This window comes from Convolutriloba macropyga, chromosome 2 (genome assembly GCF_964194025.1).
Source record: "Convolutriloba macropyga chromosome 2, txConMacr16.3, whole genome shotgun sequence".
NCBI classification, from domain to species: Eukaryota; Metazoa; Xenacoelomorpha; order Acoela; family Convolutidae; genus Convolutriloba; species Convolutriloba macropyga.
The window spans coordinates 55,189,380-55,207,646 of record NC_134469.1 but is presented as its reverse complement, the minus strand read 5'-3'; the positions used below and the strand labels follow the sequence as shown (position 1 = coordinate 55,207,646).

The following is an 18,267-nucleotide window of genomic DNA, read 5'->3' as shown; positions in this document are numbered from 1 at the left end:
AGACAAAACTCGATCAAACCAAAAATCACAAAAAAGACCAAATGACTAACATTATTGCCACAAATTTCGTTTGAAATCAATTAAAAACATGATTGCCTCAGCTAAAATTTACGATAAAATTTACATATGACCAAATGAACTTGATGAATTCAAAGAAAGCAAAAACACGAAGTCGTAGTTCCCTCAATTTTGCCGTGCATTCGAACCCTTTGTTGAATAAAAACAAACTAGTGAGCTAAATATATCCTAACCAAGCCAAAATTTTGTCTCATTTTTTATCAGCTCGCTTGTGTCGTGCAAATATCATTGCAGCATTCTGGCTACAAAATTAGAAATTCAAAACATTGTTTAAAAGTTCATATTTGAAGGTAGAGGATTGACAAGGCGGCTCGGTAATGTGCGATGGCACATAAGGTTCCGACCCCGCTCATCCACAATTTTGGCATAATTGTCTACCAAATGAGGAACAGATAGAAAAACCCAAAATTTTTTTTGGGAATCCCAAAAAACCCAAAAAAGCCCAAGTCTTTTTCAAAAAAATTGTGATTGAACAATAAGATAGCCTCCAAAGCAAATAACTCAGTGGAGTAAAAATTGATGCATTAGATTGCTGTGATATGCCAATATTAAGAAAGCGAGACAAGACGAACAGCAAAATCAAACAACAACAACAACAAACATTAATTACATCAAAAAACTTGTCCGTTTTAAAAAACGAAAGTTAATAACAAAATCAACATACCGTCAGATAAACCTAAAACTAAACAAAATAACTTATAATTCACCAGAAAACATATGGGACCAGTCCATAAAAAGGTTTGGTAACAATTAGACAAAAAAGAACAAAAACAGTAAAGTTAAAAAATTAACTTATTTTTTTGAAACAATTAACTTCAGAGTATTGAAAACCATTAGGAATCAAGTAAAATATACAAAAAATTTACGATTACCAATTCTTCTATAGAAGGGCATTAGGATCTGTCCTTATTCACTTTTTTTAAGCTGCTAAAAAGAACAACAAAAAAAACAAACAAAATTTCAATTGCAACTTGCCAGAAAACGCTGTCAAAACCATCAAGCCATATTTTGGCCCTCAAAATATATTCGATTGCGCCCTCCTCAAACAGCGATAAAGTAGTATGTGGCCATTCATTAGTGAGACTAGTTAAAAAGTAGACAAAAAGCGAAGGGCAAAAGCATGTAATACTTTTGACTTTTTTCGAAACAAAATTACATCCAAAGTCATGAAAGATGTTAATTACAAAAAGAACCATTTAAATAGGGTCGTTTATTCATGCAAAAAAAGCCCTTGACATCTGCAATTATCCAGAATATTTCTTGCGTCTACAAAAAGAACGCCAAATATGACAAAAATCAAATTAATTTACTTTTTTACGTGAAAAACCGTTGTCGAAGCCAGTGAAGTCATAACGAAATCTTTAAAAAAGTATTTTGGGACACCAATCCCTTTCGTTCTTTTGACACCCGTAATGTCATATTTGACCAGTAATTAACTATGGAGATTATGAAGCCAGTGAAGTCATAACGAAATCTTTAAAAAAGTATTTTGGGACACCAATCCCTTTCGTTCTTTTGACACCCATAATGTCATATTTGACCAGTAATTAACTATGGAGATTAGGTAACAAAAAGAAAAATTAAAAGAACAAAATTGCGAAGTTAAATTTTTTTTTTATTTTTGGAAAACGATTGATTTCAAAGTCATGGAAGCCATCAGCTATCTACTAATATCAGAATATCGGTTCTTCTATTCTTCCATGAAAAGCCAATGAAATCTATCACTATACAGGAAATTTCAAACGACTGAAACGAACGACAAAGTAAAAATGACAGTTAAAGACCAATTTAAAAAATTCAATTCATTTCTTCAAGAAAGAGATGTCGAGGCCGTTAAAACGATAATCTATATCTTTCAGGATTTTAATATGTTCAATTGTGCCTTACTTTTAACGCTAATAATGTGATATGACAACTGTCAATAATGTGATAATGTGACAAAACTAGAAAACGTGAAAAACTGCCAAATATCAAAATAAAAAAATCTGAAATCTAGTAGTATCAAAGCCAGAAAACAATAACTGCAGGCTTAAAAACGCAACCGAGACTAAATTTTAAATCATTAGAAAGAAGAAGCGTTTTTTCTTTACTGACACTAAGCTACAAGTTGAACAAACTAAGAAAAAAATAGTGGATTCGTTATTTAAGCCATTATTTTTTGAAAAATCAATTATTTTTAGAAAACGATACGACCATAAACTTTCAAGTAAAAAACTAAATGCATTAGCTTGGAGCTGCTTAGAAAGCGAATTAGACCTATCACTCCTCGGCTTTGATTTGATATGTTCTGTTCTTTATTATTAAAAAAATGTCTTTTTTTTTCAAAAAAAGACCGACTGATTACAACCCGATTTTTTTGGACTGTAACAGTCCAAGAACGGCCCAAAACTCGCCCTGCTAATGCTTATTGTCCGTTAGGAACAATTGATTTTTTGAAAATTGTAGATATAGATAATTTGTTAGTTGAAAACTCAAAAATAAATTCTGCATTTTTTAATAATCAACGAGTAAATTTATCAAAAAACGGCGAAGTTTTAACTACAGAGCACTCTCAGCGGACTCTGAAGTAGGAATAGCCCCACTCTGAGTCTACAAAGATTTTATGAGTGTTGTTTGGGGGTGTACTCTCGGCAAATTTGATCAAAGTTTTTGATGAAAAAGGCTGAATTTTGAAATGTTTATTCAGAATTTTCGACGAAAAAAATTAAATCAACACAATCAAGAATGCTTGTTCGTCTTTAAAAATAAAATCAACGACACTATTCTTAAAAATTTTGACAAAATTTAGCAAAATTGACGAAAATTTAGGAAAAATTCCAGAAAATGTGAATAAAAACAACGTGAATTCACTCTACTTTTCTCAGAAGTTTAAACATCGATAACTCCCTGTAGAAAACGAAAAAAAAATCTTTTTAATTCCATATTCTACGCTGGACGAGCTTTCTAATGATACCAGTCTCAACTCTCTACGATGAATATATCGATTGGCGAAAATTGACTGAACAAAAAAAACCCATTTGAGTATATAGTTCCTCCCCCTTCAAGAGGGTCGGAACAAAAAGAGATATACGGTAAACGTTTCATTCAATAGGAGCACAATTCGACGATAGAAGGCAATCTTTACATCAAATATATTAAAATGATACTATTCGTATATCGAATAAAGCCTCTCTGGCATCTGTTGACTGCCACAGAAACTAGGATTTAAAACATACACGCCAGATTGACGGAAAATGACCGGAATTGATTCCCATTACCCCCCATTGGGATTGAAAGAACAGGAAAAATGAAAAAAAAAATGATTTTTGTACGAAAACATCGCTAAAGTGCGAACTATTCTGATATTTTGTAGTGGGGCATACTTCTGTTTCTCAGTGAGAGGATGCAGGGTCTACTATCAATACCAAAAAGCATTACAGATAGTAACTTAGACTAATAAGAACTAAGTTAAAAAAGCGGGCATCAAAAACTGGGCTTTATGGGTTCATCCCGTATTTATCTTAGATTTCGTTTGCCTCCAATGCTGAGTTTTAAGAAGACGTTTCACCATTCGAGTCAAAAAACAAATAGCGCCCCGATAAAATTCAAATTCTTTGAATCAAAACTAACCAAGAGAAGGCCAATAATGATCCAAGCTATCGCTTGGCATCTATTAAAAGCATACGCATATAAAGCCAGGATATTTCAAAGTATTAACCGTGAAAGGTGGCTCTCTTTTCTTCCATTGCCTGTGTAATGGTAGACGTGCAGCAGTTAAGAGCAGACGGATGACCCATCAGGGAAAAATCCACCCCACTTAGAGCCTCATTATTCATCATCTTAATTTTCCCACCACCCCCCTCCTCCGCTGGAGAGCCCAGAAGAATCACCCTGGCAGGGGTACCAGTTGCTTTCAAAGACGAACACAGCTAGAACAACGATAAGTTTTCACTGCATTTATTATATTACCTATTCATTCTAACAATTTAAAATCATTTTCCAATTGAACAAGAAAATTTTGAAGACCAAAAATCACTCAACAAAAACAAGTCTTTAAAAACCAGTTGATAATGGTGAACGCAAAGATGCTGAAGCATCGCGACTTTGAAGAGAGATTAACTAAAATTAGTGGTTTAATGTTTTAACACAGAGAACAGTTACAATTTTCCGCGCCAACAGCCAGTAGTTCTCAACTGACATATAAGTTCAAAAATGAGAGCACCAGGTGCTTGAAACCTTGCCTTGGGAAAAAAGGTACGAAGCAAGGCACAAACCAATCGAAGTTCAATATTTGATCAAAAACAATTTCTAAAAAAATCAAGCTTTCATTTCGAGAACAATTCGATAACATACCCAGCAGATTGCCGGAAAATAGCAGCCGTTGATTCCAATAAGCATGATTGGGGTTGAAAGAATAGAAGATATTGAAAAAAAAAAGATTTTTGTACAAAAACATTTTTAAGTCCGATTTATTTTGATGCATTTCGTAGTTGAACATATTTCTGTTTCTTAGAGAGAGGCTACAGGGGCTACCATCAATACCATTAAGCATAAGAGATGGTAACTAAGACTTATAGGAACGAACCTCAAATAGCGGGCATCTAAAATTGGGCTTTATGGGTTTATCCCGTTTCTATTTCTGACTTCAATTTTTTATCCTGACTCTGTTCATTTTGAATTGCTTTGCTGAGCAACTGATGTTCAAATTCACTTTTAGCAGAATGAGAGAAGAGAAAAACTAGTCTAGAGAAGTCAAAAAAGATTTCACGCAAAATGCTGAAAAGGCGGCAAAATGGTAAAGCGAAAAAAAGTTCGACGAAGTAAAAAAAACATAGCCGGAAATCCGGAAGCGACTCGAAGCCTCAAGACTACCCAAAAAACCGTCAAGGCAGATGAGGTCATTACCTTTTGTACTAAAACATTAACTAAATACCCTCCAGGCCTGATTTAAAAATTGGTGAAAATTGAACCAGTGTCACCAAGAGAAACAAAATGCAGCAAAATTTTATATTACTGAAAACGTTTGGTAACATTAAAAAGTCCGAAACAATTAGGATGGTCAAAAAACTGATAGAAGACTGATAGGGCTATCAATTACCCTTCAATAATTCGTGATTCTAATCTCAAAAAGATTGCGAAAGCAAACGGATGATAATAAAAAAAACTTAGAAACAAAGTTAAATTTTTCGAAAAAGAATGCTCAAATTCAAGAAACAGAAGACGAATACAACTCGATTTCAAATCACTGCAATTAAGACAAAAACAGCACATATTTCTTTCTTGTTGTAAATATTCTAGACATGACTTCATATTAATTCAAAAATTAAATTAGACATAGGAAAGACATAAGCAACAGAATAAAATTTTTGTGGGCCAAAAATCGTTTAAAAACAATACCAAGGTCGGGAAAAAATGCAATGAACAGTAATAGAAATTTTGGCAAAGGCTTTTTAATAAACTCTCGATACTCTTAGTACTAGCCTTAAGTTGAATGAAATAATTGCAAACCAAAGAAATGACGAAAATCTAAGAAAAAGCTGGAAATCATTCATTTTTTCAACAACTGAAAAATCGATGTAACGAATTAAAAAATAGGTGCCAGAACAAAGCTAGAAAGATACAAACTAGCATGTCAAGAATATGGACACAATGCAAGGAATAGCGTAACAAAAAGACTAATTCTCGATTTTTGAAAGCTAAAAATAAAATTTAAACAAAAATCAAGAAAAAGGAATACATTTCATTGTTCAGCATTCGAGACATAGAAAATACGACGAGCCATCCGAGACAAAGATCCATCCTCCTGAAAAGAACAAAAAAAGAAAAAGCAGAATTCAAACATAAGAAACATGGAAACATTTTGCAAAAAAATTGCCGATATTTTTGAGACTGCATTTATGAAAAAATTTTTCACTGTTTTTCAAAAAATTAACGCCAAAAGTGGTTGATTTTTATTGAAACGAAATTAAAGTCCCTCATGTTGCACAAAAAGGCTATTTCTAGTAATTAAAACCAAAATTCGAACAAAAAACTGAGAAAAATTGAAAAAAAAGCTACCAAAAGAGGATTAGCATATGTACAATTTTAAGAAACAAAATTACATCGAGGTCAAAAGAGGACTTGAGTATATGATTTATCAAAGGGAAGTTGCCATAATAACTGATTTTTGACAAAAAGACGGCTGGAAGATTCAAAAATGAAGAAATTAAAGAAAAGGCCAAAAATTAACAAAAAATCAAGAAATATGTGCCAATTTTGAACTTCAAAAGCTTTTTCAGGCTCTTAAAAGCACTGTGGTATCAATTTCCGAGGTTTACATTTCAATATAGCATCGAAGAACTATTAATTCCACAAAAAACTAAGTTACAAGCAAAAAAAACTAGGCCACTTAGACGAAAAAACGGCTAAAAACGGTTATCTTTATGTGCCATTCAGTCAAAAACTACTTTTCAACTTTTCAAAGCCAAAAAGTCATTGACTAAACGCAGCGCATGATCAAAAAACTTCTCTCGCTCAGAAAAAATAGCTCACACTGCAATTTTACTCGCTTTCGCTTTTAGGTCAAAACATCGTCTGAACGAATCGTACTTCCGGTAAAAAAAAAACCTTAAGAAAGCCAATACTCCTCTTCGAGTCGTAAAAATAGGAGCGCTATAATAGCCGGCTGAGAAGATGAGGGCGGCTATTAAAAAATTAAATTAACGTTGACAGCTTTGTGTTCAACTGCATAAGCGAAGGTGCGAATGAGCAATTTTCTGGATGAAGAGTGAGCTATCAAAGCAAATCTACGTCCTACAGCCCCCCCCCCCCCCCAAACATCTATTAAAATAATTTTAACACCTCTACTCTCCTCTTCCTGTGTCCCCAACAACACGACCCGAATTGGTACGCATTCACAATTGAGAGTGTCAGACGGCTAAATTTTGCAGATAGACTTTAGTTCGCGGGACAGGCGAGTTCACACGCGAACAACTCGGGTCAAAAAGAATAGTTAAGCAGATAATTGTGGAAAACAATCATTGTTAGTAGATTGAAAACGAATCGCCAAACGTAAATTATGCATAAGATAAGCCTGAGAAGAAGTTCTACCCGCTCAACCTAAACTGGCTAGAGAGATGAAGCCTTGAGGATGACAAAGAAAGAACAAGAGAACGGATTACAACAGATAACCAAGTTAGAAAACTTAAGACCAGGTGCCGTAATGGTTAGCACTCTAGGCTTGAACGTACAGGATACTGCTTCAAATCCAGTACTTCTCCATTTTCACAGTAGTTGCGCCTGTCTAGTCTCCATAATAATCAACAAGATTCAACGGGAAAAAAGCTCTATCATTATGAAAGTTAGCAGCGATATTGTCAAGATATTTGAACGTTTCGTTAGTATGTGCTGTGGACAGAATCGAAATATGGGCAAAAATGAAAAGACAAGCAGATGTTAGGCGCTTATTTCGAAACATGAAAAGTCATGGGCGTTGAAGCTTCAGTTTGTTTTTTATTTCCAATTTATTAATTGAATTCTTGATTAGCATGATTTGATTTCTAATTTCTATTCATTTCGATTGCGTGGGATATCTTCACATGCGAGTTCGGCTTATAGTCAAAAGTTCGATTAGGCAAAACAAATTTTTGTAGTCATTAGTCGAAAACATTGAAAATGTATTTTTTGGACATTAGGCAAAAAAAAAGAATTAAAACACTTAAAGGCGGTACCTCTTGACTCAGTAAAGCACCCAAGTGTCCCTATAGCAATTATTTTGACATGCAAGCGAGTTAGTAAAGTGCATGTAAAATGTATTATCTGTTCAATCTTATTTCTCCACGTCTGGGCAAATGACTTTGATATGAATTTCAAATGTTGTGACTGAAAAAGTGGAGAACATGATAGTTTCCATTGCTTTATTCTGAATAGCTAGAGCTATGAGAATATAGGTGTGTGAGGAGATTCCATAAAAAGTTGCCCGATGGACCTAAACTGAATTGCTGCAATATACGTTGATTGTTTTTCTTTGCTGCTATAATGTAAATACAATTTTTAGGGATATTCGAGTGTCTTACAGCGTCAAGAGATTTTGAAGTACCGTCTTTAAGTGTTTTAATTTGTTTTCGCCTAATATCCACGAAACGTTAGTTCAAAATTTTTGCCTAATGGCTGCCAAAAATGGCTTCGCCTAATCGATTTTTTGCCTAATATCCTACGCCCTCTTAACATGCTTTGGTGTATTTGGCGATCCAATCCGTGAAATCCTGGAGTCAACAAAAAGTATTAAGATGAAGAGAAGGCAATATGTGAGCTCAGTGCATAAAAACCAATGAATGTAGCTTGCAACTGAGTTCTCGCTTGATTGATAGCATTCAGACACAGGGTTGTCGAAGCGGGGTGAGACATCATGGCTAAGTCTACTCCAGTTAGAGCACCCTCGCGTAACAAGTAGATTTTTCCTCCTCCTCCCTCTTCTGCAGGAGATCCCAGAAGAATCACGCGTATTAGAAAGTCATGTTGGTCCAGGTACCAGGTGAGCTAAAGGGTGTGGATTATATAGTCTTAGAGGTCATATATAAGAATATGGTGAAATTCAGTCATAAGAGATCGGTGGTACTAATCAAAATGAAATCGGACATGTAAAAAGTACGAACTTGACATTTCTGAACTCAAAAATTTTGACATATGATGTTGCTTTTATGGCTACATTTTCTACACTCGACTACAATACCTCTAATACACAGCTGTAAAACTACAACTGTGATTTTTTAGTTGTCACAAGAGGTCAAAACAATGCAGTTTCGTTAAACCGATATCTAGAATCACTGAGAGCACTCAGCTGCAACAATAACAAGATTCCTTTCAAAACTGAGTTCTATCTTTAAAACGGAACAAATATCAAAATTCCGTAACAGTCAGATATGGAAATGGCAACATTTGTATTGCCCAGAATATAATAGTACTTAATGAGAAAGTATGACAAGCTTTCAGTGTCAATTCGCGCAGAACAATGTAAGTTATCATCGTTTTCAGTTTAAAACTATCGTCACTTCATCATATATCCAGCATTATCTCATCATGAACAAATATCAAAATTCCGAACAGCAGTAAAGAATTCAAAAGATTTTACTAGTCGCAGATATGGAAATAGCGAAACTTTTCCCCCCGAAGATAATAGTACTTAATGAGAAACTATGACAAGCGCTTTTAGTCTCAATTCACGCAGAACAATGTAAGTTATCATCGTTTTCAGTTTAAAACTATCGTCATTTCATCATATATCCAGCATTATCTCATCATGAACAAATATCAAAATTCCGGACAGCAGTAAAGAGTTCAATAGATTTTACTAGTCAGAGATAAGGAAATAGCGAAACTTTTCCCCCGAAGATAATAGTACTTAATGAGAAACTATGACAAGCTTTCAGTCTCAATTCGCATAGATCAATGTAAGTTATCAACGTTTTCAGTTTAAAAGTATCCCCATTTCATCATATATCCAGCATTATCTCATCATGAACAAAGTGACACAAAAACTTAAGCTAATCTTATGACACAAAAAAGACTTAAGCAACAAAACACCTCGTAAAACACCTCGTAATCCAGCATTGAAATCGCGATCTAATTTCTAATCGTCAGTTTAAAAGAAGCCTTGCATATCCTGATCAATTCGAGCCGAACTGCCTTTGCAAAACTAGAACCAACAAGTTAGCTCTAAATGAAACTTTGCCGATTACAAGATCTAGCACACTTAACTTGAAAAGACTTAAGCACACTTAAGTTGAAAAAGAATCGAAACAGAGTCAAAATGAGATTCAACTGTTCTTGGCAACAGTTTCTTAACGTTATAAATACAATGCCATTTTACTATATAAACAATTCGGTTACGGTAACTAATAAGATAAATATCATCTATAACATCGTTGTTACTCATTCCTCATTGGTTGAAAGAGGAGAGTCAATATTTGAGGCAATATTTAAACAGTATATACAGTATGCTTGTGCTGATAAAAGCAAGGATGGTAAAAACGGAGCAATGCATACCTCAACTATATGGCATTTGAATATGAATAAAAAATAAGGTATTACACAATTAACAAATTAAGATAATTTAGAAAAAACAGCAAAGATAGAACTCAAATTTCCTCGCAAAAAAATTGCCATTACTTTGCAGAAACTGCATATATTCAGTCTGTTATCACCTTTCGTGTACAACAATGGCAATACTTCGTCATATTCCCATTTAACGTCAATGGTATCCACGATTAAAAACTATACGTTAACTGCTGACAAGTGTAACGGAACAAAAATAAATTTCCGCAAAAGTGGAAAAAGTGACCATTATTCGCAACTTTGATGAGGCCAATTAACCAATAACCACATTGCACGATTTCAATAGGTAATTACCTGAGACCCAATTCAGAGACTTTAATGCTGTTATGAAGAGTAATTTGGGTATTTAAAAAAACTACTATTCGTCTTTCTAATCCATATTTCATAATGCCAGTGATATTTCGGTAATAAATCACCAATTAATCATCGAGTTTTCTTTCAGTTCGGTCTAATTAACATGGATCAGCTAACATTGCTATTAGATACTATAATTGTGGGCAAGAGTTACGTGGACAACACTGACGATGGGCGTGGAAAACAGATACAAACTCGTGTCACGCCTGCTCAAAAACAGTAATCATGGTAAAAAGTCACAGATATTTTTACACTTGACTTAAACTCAATTACTGCTACAGGTGTCCACGCACGCTCAGGAGCCTAATCCTGACATCTTCGAGTAGATTTATAATGTCCCCAAAAAACTGAAAATCTGTTCAAACAACTTCTCAATCTTTAAAACCAGTACAAAAAATTAACGCCGTAAACAACTTGTTGTTTCAGCCCCTTTTCTACTGAAACATCACTAAAATCAGGGTTCCAGTTTCATTCCGAAATGACATTTAAAGAAATGAACACACCGTAGTAGAAAAACATAGCAGTACCATTACATGAACAACAGTTAAGAGAGTTTGGATCCACTTAACAAAAACGAGTACTAAAAACGAACTGGAATGGGAATTGTTTTGATCATGAATTGCATGTGAACAGCCATATAAAATTTTATACCAATTTTTGTTCGAATCACTTTTTCCTAATCGGCTTAAAAATTATAGTTGAAAAATGTATGCCGCAAATGACTTCCTAGTTCGGCCTTCCCAAAATCGCAACTCAATTTTGACATCAAAAATCAATCAACGTGTGAACAGGAGAAACATTGCCGGGAAAATTTGAATACGATTCGAAGAAAAAAATGACTCCATTAGCTTACGCCACTAATTTAATAAAAACTAAAATCAAAGTCAGCCAAAATCAAACAGATATAAAATCACAAAATATCACAAAATTTGTTCTGAAGATTTTAAAAAACCTCATATAAAAGAACGACGATTTTATTTTCAATCCTATATCTTTATTAGCCCTAAAATTGGCCAAAGTTTGCTTCTTCTGGTTGCGTTTGCGTTTTCTGAGAAAAGTAAAAACGTTTCATTCAACTTTCGTAGCCAAAAAACTTAAATATTAACTCATTGCGGTTAGTCAGCAAACGCATGCGCGACACTAACAAAATTGGTGCTATTGAAACGCGAAGAAAAAAAAGTTGAAAAATGGAACAACCAAAAAAAACTTGTTTCTTAGAATCACAAAAAATTTTTATCTCTCAGCACAAAACCCACCCAAAAGAAGCTACCAATTGCGCTAGAAAAACATTTTGTTTTTGAGAGAAACCAGAAAATTTCGGAGCCAATAATGAAGAGAAGAAACAAAAAATTAATTATTAAAAGTGTTTCTAAATCAAAATTACATTAAAAATTATGACCACAGAGAAGACTGGAAATCGGTTCCATCTTCAAATTAATGAGCTAAGAACGTTTGAAAATACCTGATCTTCAAAACATAGCCGGCAAATTGCAGGAAAATAGCCGCGCTAGACGCTTGGGGCCTTCCATGAATTTAAACAACTAAAGAGATTAGATAGACAGATCGACCACCAGTCCTTTAATAGACCGCTAGCACTAGACTTTTTCGGTAAGCTTTGGACTGTCGTTTTTATGAGACACATAAGCTCTAAGGAGAAAGCCTTAATAGGGCTTTTAAAAATTAGGATCTTTTGCGTTTGTGCCCACTCAGCTTAGTGGGCGCATATTATTTGCACCCCTTAGATGCACGTGCAATAATTTTTACATAAGGACTTACTATGTAATGGCACGTGATCTGTAACTGGGGGCGAATAACGTACTGGGGGCAAAAACGGTGAAGATCCCAAAATTAATATTCGAAATCAAAAACTCAAGACTCTAATAATCACGAATTAGGGCATAGATGTTTGGCACTACTTAGATGCACACTATTGACCTTTAACAAGTAAATGTTCATAAAACTTAAAGTCAATTTTTTGAGTGAGGTATATCATTGAAAAAGTCAATTCCAAGAAGTCAGGGTAAGACGAAACAAAAATCTGCTGGACGAAGTAAAAAACCAAACATAGCACGACAAGTCCTGACGTACATTTCAAAGAATTTTCATTGAATAAACAAAAAACTAGACCTAGAAGGGACTATGAATGAAACAATCCAATCCAAAACATACCCGGCAGATTGCCGGAAAATAGCCGCCGTTGATTCCATTAAGCATGATTGGGATTGAAATAACAGAAGATATTGAAAAAAAAAAGATTTTTGTACAAAAACATTTTTTTAAGTCGGATTTATTTTGATGGCATTTCGTAGTTGAACATACTTCTGTTTCTTAGAGAGAGGCTACAGGGGCTCCTATCAATAACAATAAGCATTAGAGATGGTAAATAAGACTTATAGGAACGACGTTCAAATAGCGGGCATCATGGGTTTATCCCGTTTCGATTTCTGACATCCATTTTTGTACTAACTCTGTTCATTTTGAATTGCTTTGCTGAGCAACTGATGTTCAAAATCACTTTTAGCAGAATGAGAGAAGAGAGAAACTAGCCTAGAGAAGTCAAAAAGATTTCACGCAAAATGTTGAAAAGGCGGCAAAATGAGGTAAAGCGAAACATTTTTTTATTCGACGAAGTAAAAAAAAAAAATAGGAGCGCTATAATAGCCGGCTGAGAAGATGAGGGCGGCTATTAAAAACGAAAAACAGTAAAAATCAAAGTGAAATTGCCGCATGTGAGCAAAAAACCACTAGCAAGAAAGCAAATTTTTAATCAAACACTGCTTTCTCACTCTACTTTAAAATTAGAGCGAAATATTTTTACGCCGCAAAACCACTCGCTTTTTCGCTCTACTTCCTGTTTCGGCGTGTGACCAAAATCACTACTCCAATTTGACTTCAAAAATCATGAAAATGTGTGAACAGATCTTAAAAAAAAGACAGCGCCCCAATACAATTCAAATTCTTTGAATTGTAGAAAAAAATAGGAGCGCTTTAATAGCCGCCTGGAATTGAGGACGCGGCTATTAAACACAAGCCAAAAATCTTAAAAATTCAGGAAACAGAATTAGATAAATTTAGTAAGCCCATTATAAGTCATCAATAAGTCTTCATCAAAATTTTAATGAGCTAAAAAGCACTAAACAACTAAAAATGAATAGCTGAGACGAGCTGACAAAAATGGCGCCAAACAATTTGCATATGGTAAAAAACATAACAGGATACGTCTTGAACTACAAAACGAACAAACTTCATCCAGTTAAAAAAACTAGACCCAGAAGTGAATTGGAATGGATTTGAAGAACCATTTAGAAAACAATAAAAAATTGGAAAACGGTACGTACAGAAGTCAACTACCGCATGTGCGCAAAGAAACACTACCGAGAATGCGGACTTCTATAGAAAAACAGTTTTCCCACTCCCACTAATCCATCCACACCGCAAATTCCCTTCCTGTTACGGCGCGACCAAAAATTTCAACTTCAATTTGACTTCAAAAAGCATCAAAACATGTGAGCAGATTCAAAAAATGACCACAAATTAGGATACTACTCAAAATAGGGAATTGACCTCACTATCTGACGGCACTAACTTGAAAACAACTTGAAGCAACACCATTGATTTTTGAACATTTTTTACAATATTAAAAACCAACTAACGTCAGGAGAATTGCTCTCCATTGACCAGCTAGCCGGGGCTTGGGAATGATAGCATTAGGGGTTGAACTAGGTATCGCAGAGCGGAATGGGGGTCTCAGGGGGAGCAAGCAATTTGGCAAGACAACTACAATGCAACAAATTTTCATTGACTAAACACAAAACCCGACTTACATCGCACTTGGAGGGGATCTGAGAAACCATTTAAATAAAACCAACACAAACAGCAAAAAGAGTAACGCAGAAGTCAAATTAAACTGAGCAATTAAACATAACCAATTAACCATCGAATTGCTCTCAAACGACACTGGCCAGCAGTTGGTTTTGTTAGTAGCTAGCTGAGCGGCTGCGGGAGGATAACTTTATCTTAAATAAGGGAGTGGTGGATGAGAATGAAGGTTGGGGGAGGGGTTGTGAGCGCGGGAGGTCAAGCGTGCGAGTTACGAGTGGCATGAGGGGGGGCGGCTCAATCTGTAAAAGCTAAGAACCTACCTTTACGCCATAAATCTATGTTTCATGAACAATTTCGGTGAATCATATACTTACAGACCAGTAAGCCGTATGGCTCTAAGAGAACTGGGATCTTTTCCGTCTATGGTACCCCACAGCCTAAAGGATGCAGTTTAATTGCGCCCCCAACGTACATTCCATATTTTTACATGATGAATTACTATGTAAAGGCGCGCGCTCTGTTACTGGTGGGGGACACAAACGGACAACATCAGAGCACTTGCAGCATTCTTGTATTTACCTGTTGATCCCCTGTTCAAGGACAAGACCAAAATCAACAACTAAGAGCCAGGCAGCTAAACATGACATAGGTAACAAAGAGTTTGATTTGAACTAAAATTCCAAAAAAGCGTCACACTTTCGAGAAATGGGTACAAAAAACATAAACCGATTAACGTCGGAAAAATTGCTCTCGAATGACAGGCGGCGGAATTTGATTCAGGTGCTGTAGCCTAGACACATTTTTCTCTATGGGATAAAAACATGACCCGAAGGTAGGATTCGATCCCCAACCCCCTGAGTCCGATTCCGTCACCTCGAAGCAGGTATTAACTACTCAGCTATCAGGTCCTTGTCATCCCCTCTCTAACAATCGATTTTGTTTGAACAACAAACTTTATTTCGTCGTGTGAGCAATTGAAAGCACTCAAAAATCAAGAAGGCGAAGTCAAAGATGAAAAGCGCAAAACGGTAAAGCAAAAAAAAGACACACGTTTAAAATAATTGCTTCTCATTTGAGAGCAACTAATAAAGAAAAACAGCTGGACAAGTCCTGAATTACAATTCAAACAGTTTTCAGTGAGAGAAGAATTAGGCCGACATGACTTGGAATAGATTTGCGAAACAATTTAGGAAAAGCCCAATAAAAGACTGGAAATCAACCCAAATTACCAAAAATGTCAAAGCGCCTATGATGGGCTGCAAAAAATCATATCTAAGCAGAGTAAAAACAAGTGCACAATAAACTTTGCTCACTGGGCCAAATTTGTTTTGCAGCTCACTTTTTCGCTTTTTTAAAAAATTTGGCTTGAACCACCCCCTCTTCGCTCTCCTCTTCGATTGTGTTCCGGAGTTTGAACAAAACACTTTGTTTCCACGTGCGGCAATTCCTGTTTCAAATTATGCTCCCAAAAATTATCAAAAAAGACGCTTCACCAATAGTCATCTTCGGAGAAGTTGTTAAAAACTGCGCCCAATGAAATCCAATTTTTTTGGATTGTAATAAAAAACACGATGAGACCAATAATGGTCTCACCATCGCTTCACCGCTATTAAAAAATATGTCACCAACAGATATTTCTTGTTAGCTAAAATACGGCAAATACCAGGTAAACGAATCACTTCATCAAAGTTCGGAAGTTTGAGCAAAAACTAGCAAGCAAAATTGGCGAGGCTTCCAGAACTCGAAAATCATATTAACTCCACTCAGTAATTTATCATTAACCCGACCTTTGAAAACAATGAAATATCTGAGAACCAGCATCAAAATCATTTACAAGAAGATCTAAATGAAAGTTGGCAGATCAAACCGTGAAAGATAGCCTCGACTTCTGTGAGGCATGGCGATACGGCGTTCAGGCAACACTGGACCTCGGAAGGATGTGCCATAAGTGCAAAATCTACTTTATTGAGACTTCCCTTGCGCATCATGAGTATTTTGCCACCTTTGTCCTCCTCCGCTGGAGACCCGAATAATGTCACTCGAGCTGACCGAGCGGCGGAATCGAGTCTCGAAATCAACTAAATCAAACTGATGGTACGGTTTGAGGAAATGAGAATATTTCTCTCATCATAAATCAACTGTGACTTTTTAAGAAACTTAAAAACATCAACAACAACCAGGTGAACCAGAAACCAGCGTGTCAAGTTAGTCTGATAAAAAAACAAAAGATAATCTGATTTTCTATAATATTATAAACTTGGAATCCACTTCCCAAAAAAGGAAACGGTTCCATAAATTTTGCTCTCAAAACAATTAAAAAAATTCAACAATGTCAAGTAGTTGTTACTGTATTCTTTTCACTGTACTTTTAGGTCGTGATTGAATGCAACAGAGATATATTCGCACTAATCAGTTTAAAAAACAACTATCAAACCATTCTGACCTTAAGGAAGGAGGCAATGCCAACAACTGCAATAAGGTTATGCCCACACGCATGTCCAATGCCCGGCAGAGCGTCGTACTCGCTAAAGAAAGCCACACATGGCAAATCACTCTCACTTATGGTTGAATCACTCCTCTCTTTACCAGTCACGTACTCAACTAAATACATCAGGAGCTGTTAAAAGGTTTGTATAGCTTGTGCAAAGTTTACTCGAAACACTCAAGCCATTGAGTTGAGATACAGTCAAGCTTGGGATTAGTTAATAACTCAATATCAAGAAACAAAGCAATGATTTCAACCCTGTTCTTTTTGCTCCGCACGAAGTACGGACGTTGAGTGCAGCTAACATTAAACATAACCGGGTGAGGGAGGTGGGAGGAGGGGCGAAACTCTGCACTCGAGGTGCGAGCGGTTGGCTTTGTCAGTAGCTTGCTGAGGCTTAGGGAGGCTAACTTAATTATAATTGAGAGAGGGGGGATTATTTTCTAGCCTTGCGCGTGACAATATTCACAGGGCTAACTTCCGACAAAACTGCAAAAATTTCAAATTTATGTTTTAACAACTGAACATCCGTTTCCTTTCCCTGCAGCTCATAAACAATAAAAATCGTTAAAATTTTCGAAAAAAATTAAAGGTTGAGAAAAACTAAGATTGCTGTACGTGGTAAAAAATTTGATGACAGAAATACCTTTAAAAGCAGTGTCAAGTATGTAGTTTTTGGTAACAGTTCCAATTCCGGCTTCAATAAAAAAATCTGTGATAAGATCATGTGCAAACTTTTCTTTGAAGGCTAATTCAGGATTATCCCAAATCTGATCGGAGAGCTGATGCAAGTCCTTCTCGTGCTTTTCGAAATACCCATTAGCCATCTGAAAAGTTGAATTCATAAAGTTGAATCTCTTAGACAAATCAGTCAGCATCATGAAACATAGCTTCATGTGACCGAAAGGTACAGCAGGCTCTTGTACACTGTAAACAGAAGGAGCAAGAATGCTATTGTCCCTTGTCAAAGAGATGTACGAGAGTAAAAGTGCTGGCTTGAGCATGGGCGCTGGCTTAAGCTGAACAAAAAGCTATCTGGAAGTAAGCGATGACATCAGCCCGTAACAAAAATATTGACGCAGAAATAAACACAAAGCCAAGAAAATGCTAATAACAGCTCCGCTTATCTATTGCGATTGCAGCTCTGAAAAATGGTACCAGTAAAAAAAGATGCTAGCAATTTTCGATTTAAAAAACTAAAGAAAACCATTACTCAGCTTTGGTTTTCGTAAAAAAACAGTAATACCGATAACAGCCCAATGACACACAAATGAGACTAGTAATACTATAAGACCAATAAAGCACTACAATTTTAACATCTATGACAAATGGAACACTTAAATAACATAGCCGGCAAATTTTCGGAAAAAAGCCACGGTTGACCCGATTGACGCACATTCGGATAGAAACGGAAAAAGAAAAAAATAAGAGACAGAAATTTACAGAACCTTTCTGAG

The 18,267-nt window shown here is 35.7% G+C and overlaps 1 protein-coding gene across 3 annotated transcripts in view; it reads right to left on the bottom strand.

Annotated features, from left to right (window-relative positions):
- LOC142334510 (peptidase M20 domain-containing protein 2-like) overlaps positions 1-17,727 on the bottom strand; it is a 41,941-nt gene extending 24,214 nt beyond the window's left edge. Inside the window, exons 1-3 of one of the 3 annotated variants that reach the window (XM_075382603.1) lie at positions 17,457-17,727; positions 16,769-16,926; positions 16,193-16,403 (exon numbers count right to left, since the gene is read on the bottom strand). In XM_075382603.1, coding sequence (XP_075238718.1) covers positions 16,193-16,403; positions 16,769-16,926; positions 17,457-17,706 — 619 coding nt within the window. In that variant the 5' untranslated portion in view covers positions 17,707-17,727. Of the gene's footprint in view, positions 1-3,775; positions 3,987-8,363; positions 8,575-16,192; positions 16,404-16,768; positions 16,927-17,456 lie in introns of all 3 variants that reach the window. The other 2 variants (XM_075382604.1, XM_075382602.1) reach the window with 2 other exon arrangements.
- Between the last annotated feature and the right edge of the window lie 540 nt (positions 17,728-18,267).